At 38.8% G+C, this 21127-nt stretch overlaps 1 protein-coding gene across 4 annotated transcripts in view; it reads left to right on the plus strand.

The window, feature by feature from the left end:
* Positions 1-12056: 12056 nt before the first annotated feature.
* Ptger3 (prostaglandin E receptor 3) overlaps positions 12057-21127 on the plus strand; it is a 171819-nt gene continuing 162748 nt past the window's right edge. The window contains exon 1 of one of the 4 annotated variants that reach the window (XM_074079762.1): positions 12057-13336. In XM_074079762.1, the coding sequence (XP_073935863.1) occupies positions 12440-13336 (897 nt within the window). In that variant the 5' untranslated portion in view covers positions 12057-12439. The remainder of the gene's footprint in view (positions 13337-21127) is intronic. The other 3 variants (XM_074079765.1, XR_012449861.1, XM_074079764.1) reach the window with 3 other exon arrangements.

Consider the following 21127-nt stretch of genomic DNA (forward strand, 5'->3'; position numbering starts at 1 on the left):
TTTGTCAAAATATCATAAGCCAACCTTGGTACTGATTACATTCTAGATGCTTTGTTTCTATATTTTGAAAGAGGGTCTTAAGAGCCACCTTCCTCTGCTTCTCACGTGCTGGGATTGCAGGTTTGCCCCACCACACCCTGCTTACATTAGTCTGTTCCAGAATCCAATCTAGAGTACCACATTGCACTAATGGTCCTATCTTCTTGTCTCTGGTCTGTGACAGTTTTAAATTCTTTGCCTGGCTTTTGGTAGCTTTGGCAGTCTTATGGAGTTCCGGCCAGCTATCTTTTTAGAATTTTTCCCACCTCGCTGGACTCGGCTATATCTTTTTTTTTTTAATTAGATTTTCTTTCATTAGAGTGAGGCTATAGGTTTTTAGAAAGAACACCACAGACCTATCAATGGTGCATGGTGTCCATATGACACCCCTGCAGATGTTAACCTTCAGCATTTTGTTAAGGTAGGGTTTGCTTTGTTCCTCCTTGATGTTCAAAGTGTTCAACCTGTAGTTATTGAGAGTTCTTTTAGTTTGGCTCTGTGTTCTTTGATACACCTCTTCACTAATAGATGGGAAAGTAGAGGGAAGAATAGAAGGAACAGAATGGAAAGAGTTGTTGAAGAATTTCAAGTAGGCAAGGAATAGTCATGATGTTAATCTTAAATAGTATAAGAGATGGGTCCAGGTAGTATTAGAGTCAAGTTTGTGGTCATTGAGCGTGGCCAGTAAACACTTGCTTTCCAGTCATGTTGAGAACTACTTAGGTGCTTAGATTAAGGTAGAGGATATAATAGCATTAGTAGCATTACATGCATATCCAAAAGAAAAATGCAATAGTACCTTTGTGTCAGTTTAGCAAAATAAGGTACTGATATATAAAAAATTGTTAAGAATCTCAATGAATAGTTAAGTCTAAAGATTTTTGACGAAAGTGTACAACTTTATTCAAGGAAATTTTCCTTTAAAGAATCTGAAGGTAAAATTACATAGGACAACTCCTTTACCTTGATTTAGTGGATGAAAGCTTTTAGAAAAATACTTCAGAGTAGTGTTAGTCTGGAAAATAGGAAGTCTTGAAGGGTAAGTTTATAAATGGATGAGCTAAGGGTATTCTCTGCAGAAACTGAAAACTTGGTGTTTTTAGGGAACCAGTGTAGCTCTGAGGACCTTGGAGAGAAGCAGCTTTGTTATGGTGTCAGAATTAAGCTGGATCACATTGAACACTGACACCAGTAATTATTTTTAAGGACCTTAGTGTTGAGCCCAAAACAAAGGGAATTATGTGCCTTCCCCATCATAAAACATCTCTGGCCTGTTAAAATAGTCAAGTCATCACAAAGGCTGAGTACCTCCAACCTGAATGAGTCAACAGTGATATGTTTTTTCTTTTAATCTATTTCACCTACTAGATGTTAACCTTGAATTGTAGCTCATGATAACTATAACCCTGGGTATGACTGTTAATGCATAAAGATGTTACATCTATTAAATGAGAATATTGAAATACACCATGTAGGAATTAAAGTTATTTCCTACCTCTTTCTGAGAAAAGTACCTGTTTGTTACGTGTACTTTAAAATGTCAGACCACTGCATATTTCATATCACATTTCACATTGATAAAATAGTATCAATTATTTGAGAATCTCAGATTTCCTTTTTACCTTACCACTTGAAACAAAATCTGATTTACCTAGAATTAATAACTACCTAACTTTCAACTCACACTGTGCTTAACACTACCACTGCTTTGATTTATGGGCTAGGATATTGCACTTGCTTCCTAAATGATCCTCTGACGTGCAATAAGTTTTCAGTATTGCTAATTAAGTTTGCTTCACCATGCATTGGTTTTTCATCATTGTTTCCAGAGTTGTCTTATTAACTAGCAATTCTGTTCATGTCATTTCTTTGCTTACAGAATTAAACTAGTACCATATATACATATAAAATGTTGGTTTCTTTTTCAGTGTTCACACCCTTTAGTTCTAGCATTCTTAAACAGAGCCTTTATGTTAGGCATACTAAACAAGTAACATGTTTTCACCAGGATCATCCTATACACACCCCACTATCATCTCTTTCGTTCAGCCTTAATGACTCACTTGAGAACACAGATGCCACTCCAGGTTCTTCAGTTTCTATTTCAGTTAGGTGAATGAAGTTCCTGAAAGGGCTTGTCCTTGCCCATTATGCCTTACCCTTACTAGTCATTTTTAGCAAGTACTCAGTGTTTGTTGAAACAGTAATAACCTGTTAGTTTCTTAGTTGTATTTTTTTCCTCACTGCTAATACAAAATAACTGCCTGTCTACTGAATCACATTCTTTTAGCTGCTAAAGCTTTTATTTAGAATCTGTGTATAAATATAATTTATATATTAAATACGTTTATAAGTACTCATTAAAAATTTATATTTGCGAGGTAGCCCATCATGAAAACTAGCCAGTAGACAATAGATATCAAGAGGAAAGTTTTTTGGGTTTTTTTTTTTGTTTTTGGTACTGGCGTTTGAATTCAAGGCCTCATGCTTGCTAGGCAGACTATTTCAGCTTAAGCCACTCTGCCACCCCTTTCTTGTGATTTTTTTTTTTTTTCAAGATAGGGTCTCAAACTATTTGCTGGGGGCTAGCTTAGAACTTCTGGTCTACCTTGTAAGTAGCTATGGTTACAGGTGTGAGTCACTGGGTGCCCTGCTGAAACTTTGATAGGTTTTTTTTTTGTTGTTTCATTTTGTTTGGTTTGCAGTGCTGGAGTTTGAACTCAGTGCCTACATCTTGAGCCACTCCAGTAGCCCTTTTTTTGTGTGGTGCGTTTTTTCGAGATAGGGTCTCACTAACTATTTGTCCAGGCTGGCTGCCGAACCACAATACTCCTGATCTCTGCCTCCTGATTTGCTAGGATTACAGGCATGAGCCAGTGGCACCCAACTTGGTTACAGTTTAACAAGGCCATCTCTTCACAAGCTGGGCAATGTTTTAAAAGTTGCCAATTCAGCTATGCTTTAATGGGAGATAGACTTTCTATAATTGTGCGTAACTATATACTCAACAATTGTACTTGAAATATATACCCTTTTTGGGCCAAAGAGTTCTGAACAATCTCAAAAAGATTTATATCAATTAATTTCTGACCACAGTATTGTGGCAATTAGTGCCAAGACAAAAGTTTGGAATTAAACATCTCCATTGATCAAAGAAATAATTGAGTTTTTGTTTTGACTGAATGGAAATACTTTTCAACACAGTTCAGCTAAAGCAGTACCTGGAAATATGTGACTTTGAAAACCTGTAATAGATGTGGAGTTAAATTTGTTAAGCTTCCATTTCAAGAATACAAAGAAATACAGATTGGAGGAAGTAAAAATAAGAGCAGAGGATTTATGCTTCAAGCCAACATTAATTCACCTGAAACACAGTGGATACAGCATTTTTCTGTACATTGGGCAAGGCTGTGGAGGGCAGTGGTAGCCTGAGAGGGAAACAAAGTAAGCCTTGTTAATACCTCACTTTACTCCCGTAAGGTTGCTAGGACACATTGCAGGAAGTTACCTGGAATCCTGTATTTGCTCTGTGGGTATAGAGAAGACGGAAGTCCAAGAACACTTCTGCTCACAAGGGAGAATATGAAAGAGGGTGTTCCAAGATAATCTAAGGAGTGCTGGAGAGGGTTCTTGTACAAGTGTTCTGATAAGTACTGTTTTTGTTAGGAAACTAACAAATGGAAGAAGCTCTTTAAGAGCCCTAATCACAGGAAAAATGAAAATTGCAGCGAAGCCATAATTAAATTGTTCAAAGCCAGTGATGGAGAAAATCTTACAGGCAACCAGAGATAAAAAGACAGTCACAGTGCTAAGAATGACAGCAGAGTTGTCAGAAACAGTGCAGGTCAGATAGTGCAACATTCTATAATCAAAATACATTTTGAAACTATAGATGAAATATGAACCCACTATTTAATATCTGAAGGAATTCACCCATAGGCTTCATGAAAAAAAAAAAAGATGTCCCTCTGTAATAACAATGTATGGAAATCTGGGTCTGCACACAGCAATAGTACATGAGAGTCTCATTGTGGGTAAGTATACTTTCTTGCTATTTAAGTCTTTTAAAAGGCAATTGTTTAAATTTTAATATGTTGGGTCTTATATGTACAAGTAAAATGTGTAACAGCACATAATCCAGGAAGGGAGAAGTGGAGGTGTTACATATCACACACTGTTACACCTCATCTTGAAGGTAAACTGATGAGGTGTATACTGCAAACCTCAAAACGACCTCCAAATATGGCTATTGTGCATACCCATAGGTTTTTGCATAACCAAACCTATAAAGAAAGGGAAAATCAAATCAGAAATGTCCAGTCCGAAGGAAACCAGAAAAAAGAAAACAAGACAAATAGAGAACAAATAAGTTGGTAGGTTTAAACCCAACCGTATTATTGTTAACACTAAAGATACAAATAATCAAACCAGCCAAGACTGAAGTTTGCACTGGAAAAAGCAATATGTGTATGCTCTTACAACAAACCCAATAGAAATAAAAATAGGTTAAAGATAAAAGGAGGGAAAAAAGATAAAATTTCATAACAAAAGATGAAATTTTTTAAAAGCTTAGTATATTTCAGAAAAGTAGATTTGAGAGCAAAGAATATTACAGATAAGGCTTACTTCATGATAAAAGGAGTCATAACATTTATGTACCTATGAACTTGAAAATGCAAAGCAAAAACTAATAGAACTGCAAAGTAAAAAAGAAATCCACAGTTACAGATTTCTGCATCTCTATCACAACTGATGTAAATAAAAAATAAGGATATAAAAGACTTGAAAAATACTATTAACCAATGTGACTTAATTCGCTTCTACAGAACATTAACGAATATACACATTCTTTTCAAGAAAATACACAAAACATTGATGTAGAAAGATCTATCTCAGGACACAACTACATAATTGTGATTCCATTTATATGAGGTTCAGGAACAGACAGTATTTATTGTGATAGAAGTCAAAGTAATGATTACCTCTTGGATCACAGTGATGGTTATTAACTGGGTTGGGACACAAGGAACCTTGGTTGTTACAACTGTCAATCTGGATGGTGGTTACAAGTTTGTACTTGTAAAAATACAAGTTTATACTACATTTTCTCACTGTACAAATACACAAAACAATATAATACCCACTTAGAAATACAAAGTGGAATAAGAAAATGTATGCTGGGCACTAATAGCACACACCTGTAATTCTAACTACTTAGGAGGCTAAGATTGGGCAGATAGCGGTTCAAGGCCAACCCAGACAAATTAAAAAAAAAAAAGTTCTCAAGATCATATCTCAACCAATACCTGGAGGTGACTGTCATCCTAGCAACAGCAGGAAACTTAAAATAGGAGGATCATGGTCCAGGCTGCCCTGGGCAAATACCCTACCCAAAATAACTAGCGCTAAAAGGGCTGGTGGCCTGGCTCAACCAGTAAAGTTCCTGTTCACAAGCGCAAAGCCCTGAGTTCAAGCCCCAGTAATGCCAAAAAAGTAAATTTAAGTATACAGAAATGATGGCAGGTGAAGTGGTTCAAGTGGTAGAGCATCTGCCTAGCAAGCATGGGGGCCCTGAATTCAAACCCCAGTACCAGGAGATAAGGGAGAGGGGAGGAAGGTAGGGAGGGAAGGAGGGAGGGAGGGAGGAAAGAATCCAAGCCTAGATAATTTAAACTCAGTTTTGGGAATAATTTTAGAGTTACTGAAACGTTGCAAAGATAAGAGTTTCCCTATATCCTTACCCAATTTTCTTTATCAATATATTGCCATATACACTTGTAAAAACTAATGAGCCAATATTTGCACATTATTTTCTTCGGATTTTAATTGAATTTCACCATTTTTTCCTGTTTACATCCTGTTTCTATTCCAAGACCCAATTCAGGTTACCACACTGCATATAGTTGTTGTGTCTTCCCTTTGTCTTCTAGTTTGAGATAGGTTCTCTTTCTTCTTTTTCATGACGTTGGTCTTACAGAGTACTGGCCAAGTATCTTGTTAAAATGATCCCCATTCTGGGTTTGTCATTTTCTTTTTATGATTAGACTGGGATTACAGATTTTTGGAAAGATTACTACAGGAGCAATGTGCCTTTTCTCATTACATCATATCCTGACACCACTCATGATATTAACCATCACTTGGTTTAAGATGTTTGTCAGTTTCTCCACTGTAGAATTATTTTTCCCTTTCATACTATTTCTTTGGAAGTAACAATGTCCAGCATACACTCAAGGGGGAGGGTGCACTAAACTCCACTTCCTTGAGGGGAGAGTATCTCTACAGATACGGATTTATCTATCATTTATCCCATCATTTGTAAAAATATGCATTCATATATTTTTACCAAATACTTGGGTTAGTAATTCAATACTGCATTATATATTTTTTTCAAATTGTTCCAGCTTTTGGCCATTGGGATTTCTTTCAATTTGTCTCCTGTGTCCCTTTGGCATATTGCCATCTTTTTGTCTTCTGAGCACTTCAGTTTTCTTCAGTTGCTCTTCTCTGCTATAGCTGTAGAATCTCCCATTTTTCCAAGGAGCCTAGTTCCTCATTGAAGAATATTAGAACCAAGGTCTGGCATTGAACTAAATAAAAATTTAATATATGACTAACATTTCAATTAAGAGGTAAGTTATAATTTATTTAATAAATGATGTTAGCCATCCATGTGATAATCCACAAAAATGAAGTTAAACCTCCACCTCATTACCATTTGCTAAATAGTAAAAATTTTAAAATCTATTTGGATTAAAGATGTGAATGTTAAATCTAAAGTATTCCCAAATGCAAAGTGGATATGAATTAAGACACCTTAATCACACAGGAATCTTCAAAAAATAAAAAGGTGAGCATTTTTCTGACTAGGCTTTTACAGATAATAGACACAAAAAGTAAAAAGATGAATGACAGTGTAGGCAAGTAAGAAACAGGTGATATCTTTATACAAAAAGCTCCTACAAATTAATAACATGATAATCCATTAGAAACTCACAAAATTCAATTAACAAGAGGAAGTTAATTAGTATTAGAAAATCCAAATAAAAATACCAAAATATATTTCATGAATTAGACTGTAAACATTTTAAACAGCAATAATATTCATGACTTCAAACAGTAGAAAAGCAGAAACATGCATTTTTGAATGGAAATATCTGTATGAGCACAAAAGATGAAAGAATGAACCCAAATTGTTTATACTAGTTAATATGGAAGTGAAACAGAGAAGAGATGAGATTAACATTTAAATTTTTTAATGCTCTTTTTTATTTATTTAATAAATAACTTAAAATTATAAAAACCGAGGGAATTAGAAAACTCAGTGTATTAGGAAAAAGATTGTGATAACTTGAACCAGGGTGGTGACTAAAGAGATGGAGACAAGTGAATTTATAAGATATATTTTGGAATTAATATTATTGGGTGATACACTGAAAGATATGACGGAAAAGGAAGAATCAAGGATAGCCGTCAGATTTCTGGCTTGAGTATGTGGATGGTGGTATACACATGTTGGGAAGACCTCAAGGAGAAACAGGATTGAGAAGGAAATTTTAAAGCTCTATTTTAATATTTGGTTGTCTGAGCTATGCAAATGGAATAACAAATTATCAATTGGATATATGAGGATGGTGTTAAAAGGGAAGTGGAGGCTACAGCATATAGTAGGATTTATCATGTAAAAATAAGTCTTGCAAAGGTACATGCCATTATGTACCAGAGTATTATTGAACCACTGTTCTTTTAGTAAAAACTGCAAATAACCCAAACATTCAGAAATAATTGGATAGGCTATTCTTGGTATTTGAGAGGAAACTGAATGTGTACTGACCAAAAGAGATAATCATAAGTTGTTGAACGGCGAGAGGGGAGTTGCAGAAGTACTTCCACTAACGATGGAATAGTAAGACAGTCATGAAGACTTTTATCCTGTTTTAATATGGAAAGTTTACAGTTTTAACATGTCCATGTAAGTCTGTGATCCATTTTTTGTGTTATAAGGTTTATGTTCAATTTTATTTTCATACAGATACTTAGTTTTTCCAGCTGCATTTGTTGAAGATTGTTTTCTCTAACACCTCTGACAAAGAATTCAGTTGAATTTGTATGTATGGAGGTATGATGTGTGTGTGTGAAATTATTTTTCACAGTTCTGGTGGCTACCCTTTTATTAGAACAACTAATCCCGTTCATGAGGGGAAAGGTCCTCATGGTCTATCACCTCTTAAAGACCTCACACAAACACTCCTCTTATTCTGTCTTACTGTTTCAATGCCTAAATTTTGGAAGAGACACATTTGAACCATAGCAATGTCTATCTTTATACCAATATCACACTGCCTTGTGACTAACGTTAAAATTTAAAATGCATCAACTATTTAGTCTACTAGACTATTTAAACTCAGTAGAAAGCTGTTTAACTGAGGGTGCTACCCAACCTTCATGAATATGGCTATGGGAAATAGTGATGGAAAAAAATCGCAGTCTTGCTGGCATAAAATGCCAGAGGGAATCAAGGTTTGAAAAGCCATCACAAATTAAAGCAGAGGATCCTGGCAATGAGAACCACAGAAGAAATGGGCACTACCCAAATCCATCTGTGTCAGCTAAACTGTGTATGAGGGAAGGAGAACCCATGGAGCCAGAGGGAAAAGCAAGCAAAGACTATACAGGAATCTAATATCAAAAGGTAAAATTATTCAAGGATATATCTCTGGCATTGATGTTTTTCATAAAAGAGTACCCTTCCTACTGTGGGCACCCACCATAACAGATGAAGTTTTTCAAGCTGAAAATTAGAGGAGCAACTGGAAATTAGAGGAACTTCGCTAGAATCAAAGGAACCACAGAGAAGATAATCCCCATCATTGACTGACCAACAAGTTACAGAGGTATAGGAGAGATCAATCTATAGGGAACCCACCTAAAAAAGCAGCCATGGAAAACTGAGAATAGAGTGGAGCTATCAATGGCTGCATACCACAAGACAGGCCATATTGGCAGTTTAAATACGCACAAGTAAACTGTCCAACAGACAAGAATCTTCAATAAAATAGTAAAAGATAGAGTCATGACAATATACTAACCATATAATGTCCAGTTTTCAATAAATTACTAGGCATGTAATGAAACAGGAAGAAAAGACAGTAGAAAAGTTAGTCATTGTATGTGATTCTTGAATACAGCCAGGTGTTTGATTTAGCAGACTTTTTGTGACTATGTCGACGTTTTAACGTTAAATTTACCTTGCATTCCTGAGATAAATCCCACTTGATTGTGAAAACTATAACTTTTTATAGTTTTCCATACAAAAAGTTTCATATAAAATTCTACCTCCAAGGCAAATCATTCAAAGAATACAAAAGCATCTAGGATTAGTGTTATTTCTGCTTTATTTGGGATTTTATTTTATTGGTGGCACTGGGGTTTTAATTTAGGGCCTCACTTTGCCAGGTAAGTACCCTACCACTTGAGCCACTCTGTTAGCTGTTTTTTTGTGTTGGGTATTTTTGAGATAGGCTGGCCTCAAAACATGTTCTTCCAAATCTCTGCCTCCTGAGTAGCTAAATTACAGGCATGAGCCTCCAGTGTCTGGCTATTTGGAATTTTTAAATCAAGAGATTAATATTAAAATATAAACTCCATACATGTAGACACTTTTATGTGTTGCTTTTGTACCCCTAAGGACTTTAACAGTGTTTGACACAGACTCATTGAGAAATGAGTCTATTGAATGAATGAATGAATGAAAAATATATTTAACAGGTGGCTCCATGGAGAAGGAATTACATTTTTCATCATAATGAGACAACAGAGGTCCTATTTACATGAAGTTATCAATCTTGTTTTGTATCTACATTTAAGAATTCTTAGTAAAAATTCAGTAGTAGTAAATGGCAAAATAAATTCATCAACCTTAGCTAAATCTCGATATATGTGGTAGATTTAAAACTGTAAGATACAGGAGGGATACAATTAAATTTGTGTGTTAAAATATTTCTTGAGCAGAATTTAAAATATAATAGGTGAATATATGCTTTAAATTTTTCAAAGCTAAATATATGGTTTTTGAATTTAATCCTCCATTACTTTACTAGTTTATCGGAGATTCAAAAGTTTATGAGAACAAAGGCTAAAAGTGATTACGGTTATGTGTTGAGGAGTAGATCTCTAGGAAAGAAATCAGAGATTCCCTAAGCAAAGTAGGTAGGTAGTGGTCATTTAGAATTTCTCTTTAATATAGCATACCGCATGTTATTAGTCTTTAAGCCACTAGAGGGGAGTGTTGTTTCAGAACAACATATTGCAGACTTTGTAGTAACTGAGCAAAAAAAATGCCTACTAGAATCCAGTTTCTATTTTGTGTTGTGTGATTCCCCAGATCTTCAAAGTCCCTTCTTTACGGGGCGAATAGCCGCAGAGCAGTTATCTTAAATTAGGATGAAACAAAATGTTGAAAGAAGGGAAGTGTTACATAAAAGATCTGAAATGCAGCAGTTAATGCACTGTTAAGGTGAGTTAGAGACTAGCTTAATTCTTTGCTAATTCCTGTCCTGATGCTTGTCATTCTTGAGAAAGGCCCAATTGGTTACAGCATGCAGTACAGCAGGAGAAATAATAGTTTTAAGGAAATCAAATAGAAATGAAAGTAAATTTCAGTATAACGAGAGAAATCATTTACTTTTCTGTATGAATTGTGAAATGTTCTTAAATTTTTAAATATTACAGAAACATTTTGTTAATTGCTGAAAAATTAAATTGGGTATGTACATTCATCCAAATGCTTAAATAGTCTTGGGTTTTTTTTTCTTTCTTTTTTTTTTTTTTTGATGGTATTGGACCAGGCAGGCACTCTACTGCTTGAGCCACACCTGCAGCCCTTACATATTCTTATATCTAAGAATAACATCAAATATTACTTTACTTTTAAACTGAAATTATTCTAAGAAAAGTACTTCTCCCAAATACGAGTTTGAGATTAATTCAAAGTAGTAAGACAAAAGTTTGTAGGCGATTTTAAGAGTAAGCCACATCTGTATTCCTTCCCAACTATTGTTTTCATAGCCTTATGGAGTAAGGCCTTCATGCCATCTTAAATGCAGTTTCCAGTTCTAACTGTATGATAATGAGCAGGGGTGGAGAAGAGAGTGCTTTTGAGGAAATGCCTCTCGCCTGCCCCTCATTCTTGTAGGCTGGCAGCAGTTGATTTCATGACTTCAGATTTGTAAGTGGCTGTCACCCGCCTCTAGACCCTTTTGCCCTAGCCGACTTTCTTTTACCGGGAGGTGGAGGCAGGATTAGATGAAGGGGGTAGCTAGGCTTTCTTCTTTGGTTCTTTTTCTTTTTTTTGGTGGAACTGGGGTTTGAACCCAGGGTCTTCCGCTTGCTAGGCAGGCGCGCTCTTTATCCATACTTCCCTTCCATTTTCCTCTGATGATTTCGGAGATCCGGTCTTCCGAACTATTTGCCTGGAACCATTATCCTCCAGATGTCAGTCTCCCAAGTAGTTAAGATTACAGTCATGAGCCATCGCTCCGGCTAAGGAATTTCTTTGAATTAACGGTGTGATTTTTTGTTTGCTTACATCTAGTTCCTTCAATCTCAATAGTACCGTCTATTTCTTGTACAATTTCAGTGACGCTCCCCTCCCCCAATCCCTTCAGGACAGTTTGACTTTTTCATCAACATTCTACAGTCCCGAAATAAGAAAAACGCAAAGGACTGTGACTTGCTTAAATGGCTTAAGGACAGGTGATTTACACTTTCAAGAGGTACAAAAGGGCTTCAGCAAAAGGCTCTGGGCCTTGTTGCAGTGTCTGTGGATACAAAAAGAGTAAGGCAGGCGCCCTGGTATGCCTTGAAGCTTGACTGGGGTCATACAGCGCAGACATTTTACCGGTTCGCCGCCCACTCACACTCCTGGGTCTCAGAACCCGAGCAGGCACTGGGCCAGCAGGAAGGCAAGTGGGCGTCGCGTGTCGCCAGGAGCAGGGGCGTTTCCCTATGAGCTGCCAGGAGGTTTTCCCAGCGGAGCCAGAAGGGCAACTGCAGAGAGAGACGCTCGACTGCTTCCCCGCCCTTCTCCCACCTTTCTTCTGTCCACACCCACGGGCGCCCCGCCCCCTCGGCCTTATAAACCCGCGGGGCACTCGGGCGCGCCTGGGAGCCTGAGGCTTTCCGGAGCGGACCGCGCGCCTCCCGTGCGCTCACTGAAAAGCCTTGGCGGCGCGGCGGCCCCGGCCAGAGTAGCGGAGCCAGGCGGCAGCGGCGCCCACACCATGGAGGGCCACCCGGTCCCAGTCCGGGTCGCCGCCGACTTCTGCCGCCACCCGCGCCCTGTCTGCCAGCTCTCGCTGCTGCTCTCCCTGCGCGGTCCCCTCCTCACCTCGAAGCCAACATGAAGGACACACGGGGCGACGGCGGAGGTGTCCCCTTGTGCACCCGCTTCAACCACTCCTACTCGGGCATGTGGGGCCCCGAGCGCTCCGCTGAGGTGCAGGGAAACCTCACCCGCCCCCCAGGGACCAGCGAGGACTGCGGATCGGTGTCCGTGGCCTTCCCGATTACTATGATGATCACCGGCTTCGTGGGCAATGCTCTGGCCATGCTTCTGGTGTCTCGAAGCTACAGACGCCGGGAAAGCAAGCGCAAGAAGTCCTTTCTGCTGTGCATCGGCTGGCTAGCGCTCACCGACCTCGTCGGGCAGTTGCTCACCAGCCCGGTGGTCATTGTCGTGTACCTTTCCAAACAGCGCTGGGAACAACTCGATCCGTCGGGGCGGCTGTGCACCTTCTTCGGTCTGACCATGACTGTTTTTGGACTCTCTTCACTCTTCATCGCCAGCGCCATGGCCGTCGAGCGGGCACTGGCCATTCGGGCGCCACACTGGTACGCGAGCCACATGAAGACGCGCGCCACTCGCGCCGTGCTGCTCGGCGTGTGGCTGGCAGTGCTCACTTTCGCCCTGTTGCCAGTGCTGGGCGTAGGCCAGTACACCATCCAGTGGCCCGGGACTTGGTGCTTCATTAGCACCGGGCAAGGGGGCAATGAGACTAGTTCTTCGCACAACTGGGGCAACCTTGTTTTCGCCTCCACCTTCGCCTTCCTGGGGCTCTTGGCGCTGGCAGTCACCTTTGCCTGCAACCTGGCCACCATTAAGGCGCTGGTGTCTCGCTGCCGGGCCAAAGCCGCAGTATCGCAGTCCAGTGCCCAGTGGGGCAGGATCACAACCGAGACGGCCATCCAGCTCATGGGAATCATGTGTGTGCTATCGGTCTGCTGGTCGCCACTTTTGGTAGGTAGTTTCGGGGTATGGGAAGGTTGGGGGAAGCCGGAAATTGGAGACATCTGGAAGTAGCAACACTTTGTGGGTTGTGTTTGCAACCTCAGAGCATTGGGGAAGCCTCCCCTCCTGATGCTAGACTAGTTGCAGCCTCGGAGTTGAGCTCCTTGCTTACATACTTAACGCCACCAAAGTGCCAGGCATCACTGGTTTTGCACACGTTTTGATGCTAACCGTCTAATAGGGGAGGGTAGAAGGTATCCAGGTATCATTTCAATGCACGTGCAGAGACAGAAGTTTGTTCTGGGTGCGTTAGGAGCCGAATGGTGATGGCAACGGAAAACTGATAGTGGTGTTTTCTCTTTATTTCGGACACTCTTGGAACATTAACATAATTCTCGGCCTGCGAAAGTACGGTATTTGCTACCCCAAACAGGGGTCGCCCTCTTGCCGCTTCTGAGGCACTGCAGTCCCTCACTGCGCAGCAGGTGCTAACCTCACTTCTGGATTCGCTCCAGCCTGGAGGCAGGAGAGTGAAAGCTGCATGTTTGCTTCAGCCACCCGGTCAGTCTCAGCCTCTTGGAGAGTACTTGACCCTCTGGAAGTGCTTGAGCCCACAGGCACTCTGGGAACTCGGCAGCCCAACAACTCCATCTAGCCAGCGTTTGCTAGTTCATATTGCAATAACGCAGGGCAGGGTCTTCTGGATATTGGAGTTCTCCACTCCCCAGATCCTCACAACAGCAAACTACAGAACTACCCAGGAGCAGGTGACGCTTGTGTATTTGACACATTTGAGGTTTCTCTCTATGGCACTTTTAGGTAGAAACTTTTGTGCGTAAGTGCTGTTTACTAATTCCTGAACAATGGATACTTATTTGGGACACAGGCAGCCTACCTTAATAGATGTTGCAGAGAGAGCAACCTCATTACAGTCACAGAATTAGACCAATTATATATTGAACCTGGAAATTTATTATAAAGTCGTGGAAAACCCCTGAAACACAAAGACATGGTTTTCAGAACCCACCACACAGCCTTTTTTTAAAATTGTGATAAAATATACATAACATAAAATTTAGTATTTGAACCATTTCTATGTGTATACTTCAGTAAACATTAAGAGCATTGATATTGTTGTGTGGGATATATAGTTTTAAATCTCTGTCTTATAAAAATAGGCATGTAGTTCCTTTCTCCCACTCTTCCTGAATTTGAGAAAGCAGATATTGAAGAGTAACTGGTGTGGGGCACTTGAACACAAACTTGGCTACAAGTCAGTAACATGTAGTGACAAGGAGAGTTATGTTGGCTCTAACTGCCCACAAGTCACTGTATGGTCAAGTTCTGCATTCCAGGAACTGGAACTCAGGCTGATGTCATAACCATGCTTATCAAAACCAGTACCAATTTTAGACATTTACTGCTATAGTTGAGGAATGGGGTCTGTAGGTAGCCAAACAGGAGGGAAAAAAGAGCTTTAAAAAATAAACACTTTACTAAACCTAACATAATTTTAAAGACAGAATATCTCAGTTTTTTCACAACTATCATTTTAGTATCCCCCCCGCCTCCAGTTTTCTGTATCACACAGTTTATGTCCTAGGGAAAAAATGCAGTTAAATCACATAAATAAAATACTTTCCTTACAGTTAATCAGATTTTTGTTTTCTAAGTAGGACAATAACTATATAATGTTTATTATTTGGAGAGTTTGGTTTGACTATTATGAGTATGGTGTCATCAGGAAGAATATACATCAATCCTGATAATTATAGCTTAGGAGAGACAAACTCACTCTCTGGAAGAAGACTAGAGGGCTAGAGATATAACTCAGTGGTGGAGCACTTGCCTAGCATGTTCAAGGCCCTGGGTTCAATCACCAGTAGTGAAGAGTAAAGTCTACATGAAGAAGACTGTATTTAAAAACTAGTCTTATTAAACTTCAATTAATATCTTCACTCAGATATTATTTATTGATTTGCAGCATTTTATCAGTTTATTTGTTCATTTCTCACAAAAGCATTTAGTTTAAAATAACTTAAACATGTGATCATAACAAAAAAGAGAAATTCACAGTTTCAAAGTAGGTGCTTTTTAAAGGAAATGGTTCCTTTAAAAAGGAACCAATTTTTTTTGTTTTATGCACCACTAAAATTAAATCCTCAAATATCCTCAGAAAGAACTATGGTACAAAGTGGAATTATTTCAAAGGAAGAAACTGACAAAACTGCTCTCCTAATAGGTTAGGGAATGTAAGAATGAAAACACTAGAAACTAGCAAGTTCAATTTTCAATCCTTCAGTGTCAACATGAGAAATCATTTTTATGCTTTTTTCCTAACTATGGATAAAATGTAGATTTCTCATTAGTTTTGGTTGAACTGGACAAACTCAACCAAAAGGTTATCTAAACTCCTTTCTTGAAAGGACTTCAAATATTATCTTGGAAGACTATCACAACTATTGTAATACCCAATTGTTATTGCTACAAAACTTAATAGAACCAAGAGACTGTAATAATAAAATTTCCCAGCTAAGGAAGGATATAAGAGAGGAAGCAGGTGTCATGGCTCACAGCATAATCTCAGCACTGGAGCGGCTGAGACAGGAGCATCTGAGTAGAAAGGCAGCCTAGGCTATGTAGCAAGGCCTTGTTGAGAGAGAGACAATTTATGTATGGTGCAAACAAAAGCTTTTTTCTCTTATTCTTTTACTTAGAAACATCAGAAAACACAACATGAAATGTGAAATTGAGTAGGGCACAATGAAGTGTAGATGTGAAACATTCATATTATGTGGGAAATAATATTCCACCTTAGATGTTCTACAGTTCTTGCCGTTCTACGCTAGTTATATAAGGTGTCAAATTGCCGTTTTGTTGGAATCAGTCAGTTGACTCAGCAATGAATCTACTTGACCTATTTATTATTATTGTTTTATTTTTCATGAGCCTTGCCTACCAGTTATTTGACATGATATGCAAGTTTCCAGATGCAGAAAACCTTAGGATGTTGTTCAAATACCACTAATAGCTCAAAAGGTAGAGTGTGACTAATACTGACATTAGTCCACAAATACAAACAGGTATGCTTCAATTCAAGAAGAGAGTTCACAATATAGTGGATTTTTTTTTAATTTAAGGAATCATTGATGTTTTTAGTGACATTTCCCTTTAATATGCCACATGTGGTATATATGTGTGACAGATTGTTTTATAAAAGAAATGCCATTTTACAGTACATAAAGTATTGTTCACTTCCTGATCAAATTTCTACCATATTTAAGATGTCTCTTTAGGGAAAATCATTAGGCCTATGAATCTGCACTATAAGAAAAATCTTCCATAATTTGTTTTAATGAAAGTTGAGATTATTCAGAATTCTTTACATTTTTGAGTTTACTGCAGTGTATGGTGGAAGGGCTGTTAAATAGACTTGAGCATTCTAGGCAAGCTCTGTATTACTGGATACACTCCAGACCTAAATAGACTTATGAAAAACTGATCAAAGTGTTATAATCTATTCAGAGAAGGAGAATTTCCACATTTATGAGTGAAACAAGTAAAGACCAATGAAGCAAGACAGAATATAATTCATGTCTTTGGCTTTCAGAAGAAATCTATCTGAATTCATCAGAGTGGAAATCCAGAAAGAAGGGGTATGTCATAATTTGACCTTGTGGATGACCTCAGTATGCCTAGGAACCCAGACAATGAGAACGGAGTATGCACACTAGAACAAAGGGAATCATAGTTTGAAATGTTCATGGATCCAGGTCAAGATACTTAGTCCCTGAAAGATAGGATGAGGATTTGGCTCTGTTGTCAGTTGGCAGCAGACCCGCTACTATGGGTTTTGAAGGAGGAAGAGAGTTAATTGGCAGGGTTGTCATTTGTAGATAGATGTGGGCTGCAAAATGAGAATATGAGGTCACCTATAACTTTTCAGGTTGCTCAGGTCCTTAGTGAGAACAGTGGGAAGAGACAAGTTAGAGAAGGAAAGGTAAGAGATAACTGATGCTATTAGAAATGGTCAATTTTAGGAGTGACTGATACACTGTGGTAAAAGGCTTCATATATATTATCTCATTTAATTGCATCCTCTTAAGATTGTTACTACTATCTACCCCATTCAGATGAAGAAGTTTAGCATAAAGAATATTAGACCCAAATTTATAATTCAAGATATCTCACTCTAGTTTTTCAGTCTTGGTTGTTGTTTGTTTGAACAAGCATTCTGGTCCTAACCAGGCAGCAGTTTCTCTCTCTCTCTCTCTCTCTCTCTCTCTCTCTCTCTCTCTCTCTCTCTCTCTGTCTCTCTGCTTTGCACTTGCTAGGTAGATACTCTACTGCTTGAACCATGCCTCCAGCCCTATTTGCTCTGATTATTTTGGACATAAGGTCTCACTCTTTGCCCAGGATAGCATGAACTGAGATCCTCCTATTTTATGCTTTCTGCTGTAGCTGGGATGACACTACTATGCCCTGCTTTTTTCTATTGCAATGGGCTCTCATGAACTGCTTTTCTGGGTTTTTTCCCCTGGGCTGGCCTGGAACCTCAGTCCTCCTGATCTGAGCCTCCCAAGTAGCTACTACTGTAGACATGAGTTACCGAGTAGTGCTCAGCTAAGTTATATAGACTCTTAAATGTAAAGTACAGAGATAGGGCTACTAGACATCTGAGATCTTTTTCCATTTACAGTATCATCAAATTCATTTATTTGGAATTGTGGTTTAATGAGCCAAAATGTGAAATTTGGAAGGGAAACTGGTGGATATTGTGTAAGGTTGGGGCCCTTTGCGTAACTGGGACTTTTGGACACGGTACCTTTAAGATGATGGTGGGCTATCTGAATGGTATATCAAGAAGTTAATATAACCTGAAGATTAATGAGATAAATCATGGCTAAAAATGTAGATTTTAAATCTGGGGTTTATGAGAGACAGCCAAGAATTGAACACTTCTTAGGCTATGATCTTTGAAAAATTCAGATGGCTTAGAGCTGTAGCATAATTGTGACTCATTGGCCTTTCTTATTTGAAAAAGCTGTAAAGGTCAATAACTCAATTATAAACATTTCCACAGGTTCACTTTTCTGGGAATAACGCTTGGGAATATGTACTGTAAACACTTGTAACGGCCTTGGGTTGGTCTGAGGTGCTAAGGGGTCGTAGTGTACTGGCATGTGCTTCAGTTTCCACCTCTGGTCTGGCATTGCAAACTCCTTGCATGTGTATAGCATTTTTATAATGGACTAGTGTTCATGTTTGTCTCATTCATGCCTTCCTCTCTAAGATCTACAACTTTAACATACAAATTCTGTCCCCTCTGTTTTCTGCAATTCCTTATAATGGAGATAAGTAAAAGTTTGTACTTGAATTCCCACCATCTGTGCCTCTGAGGATTACTCTAAAGTCCCCCTTCAAAAAATTCCAATTTTCATAGATTAAAGATGGTAAGTTAATTTTGCTTGTGGATCTCCTTATAGTTTGTCCCTTAAGTATATTAAAGTAAACATCATAATTCATTCTTATAAAGACATGACAGAGTTGGGTGCAGTGGCTCATGGTTATAATCCCAGCTACTCAGGAGGTGGAGATTGGAAGGATTGTGGTTCTAGACCAGCCTAGGCAAAAAGTTAGTGATACTCCATTTCAACCAATAAAAAACTGAGCATGGTGGCACATGCCTGACATCTCAGCTACCCATGATGCATAAATAGAAGGATTGTGATCCAAGCCAGTCCAGGGAAAAGCGTAAGACCCTATTCCAAAAATAACTAAAGCCAAAGGGTGGGAGGGTATGGCTGAAGTGTTAGGGCACCTGCCTACCAAGATTACAAAGAGGTAACACTACCATGTAGACATTCTGTTACTTCATGCAGAGTGCTGACTTTACGCAGAGTGCTTCTCTTTCCATTTTTCTACTGTCATTTTCCCCCTAAACCATTCAACAATAGCTACCAAGCAATCACAGTTTTTGGATTGGCTGAGGTTTCTAGTTAGAAGTCTCTTAAAGAAGTCTTCTTCCTTGATCTTCTTGGTTGCATGCCCCAGCTCTGGTCCCATAGAACATTGCATTTCCCTGTCATGATCTTAGTCACACTTCAATGGATGCATTGGTTGTCCTTCTGTTCTCTTAGATCTCCTGAGGGCAGGTATTATTCTTTTCCCAGGAACTCTAATAATTACCTGCTATATAAGAAGAGTCCAATTCATGCTTATTGACTGAATAACTGAGCATTGGAATCAGAAGACAGATTCTGGTATCACTCAAAGACAATTAGGTGTGTGATCTTAGATAATCACTTGATATCTTTGTGAACTTTTTTCCCTGTAAAATGGGCATAAAAATACCTACTGAACCCATTACATGTGATCATAATTAAAAACAAAGTAAATGTATGTGAAATAAATGTGAGGAGTACAGTGCTCTGAAGATATTTTACTGATGAGTCCTTTTAGCAAACTGGTAATATTCCTTCCATATTAGAAATACCAATATGAAGTTTTACTGGAGAACAATATTGAGATTTTGTTTTCCAGAGCTCTTCCCCAAAAAACAAAACAAAAAAAAACCTGGAGAAAAGAGGCAAGTAAAGTGGTACAATTTGATTAATTATAGTTCACTGACAAAACAAAACAAAAAATGTGGCAAAGTGGGCTGGTGGAATGGCTCAAGTAGCAGAGTTTCTGCTTGCAAGTGTGGACCCCAGTGTGGTGGACTCTAGGACCACCAAAAAACATGGTAGAGAATCTAACTTTTCCAAAAGAAGAAGAAAAGAAAGAAAACTTTTAAATCACATGTGCGTGAATTTTTACAAAGCCTTGTAATTCATCCCTCCTTCCCTCTCATTTGTGTTCTGTCAGTTCTGGAGTCCATTCCCCTTTACAACTGCCAGTTAGCTCCCTGAATCTAAAACGTGCAGGGTCCCATTCCCTTTCCTTAAACCTATAGGAGTTTCTACTACCTTCTGCTCTGAATACTTCTATCCCAGGTGTAGAATGCTGTCTTGTCCTGTGCTTTCAGAGGGGGAGGACTTGTTTTTTTTTTCAGTGAGCTGTCCCCTCCCTACCTGAACAGTAATTCCTGTGTTCTGGAGGTAAATGTGGATCTCGCCCACTCCCATATCTTCTTGTAGTGGTGCTCTTTCTAATCAGTCTTCTTACCGCTGTTCTTTAGTTGCAGAGATCTGTCCTCGGCTAGAGGTATGGGTTGACCTTACTGTGCATCCAGCTCTTGTCTTGGGCAAGTCCTTCTGCAGACTTCTAAAGGTGGGAGTGTGCCTTAGGTTGTCCTCATCTCTTCACAGGAAATCGGCAATGTTGGGGCAGAACAGAACCTGTGCTACTGACTTTGTACAAGCCTTCAATCAGTCCCAAGTGGGAAAATCACAGAGTTGAACCCTCCTCACACAGTTTGACCAGGGCCTGGCAATACATTCATATTATTTGTATGCTACAAATACCACAAAATTTATTTTTCCATTCAGTGGTCTGTGCAGATTTTCTCTGGGGCAACATTTGTAAGGAAGACTTTTCGGAGACTAATCTTTGTGCTTATTCAAAATCTATACATTGTTTTAGCAGTCCTGATTTCATGATAGATATTTAAAGGACCATAAATCTAAAAATGAAAATTGGTGGCAGTAGAAAGTGAGCCTTGATTATTCACAATTTAATTCTGTTAGAAAAAAGAAAATGAGCTACTAATTTAGATAAAAAGCTATTTCTATTATTCCTGTAGTAGAAATACAGGATAAATTCTACAACTATTTTGAAAAATCTTGGTAATACAAAAAA

This window comes from Castor canadensis, chromosome 7, assembly GCF_047511655.1.
Source record: "Castor canadensis chromosome 7, mCasCan1.hap1v2, whole genome shotgun sequence".
NCBI lineage: Eukaryota > Metazoa > Chordata > Mammalia > Rodentia > Castoridae > Castor > Castor canadensis.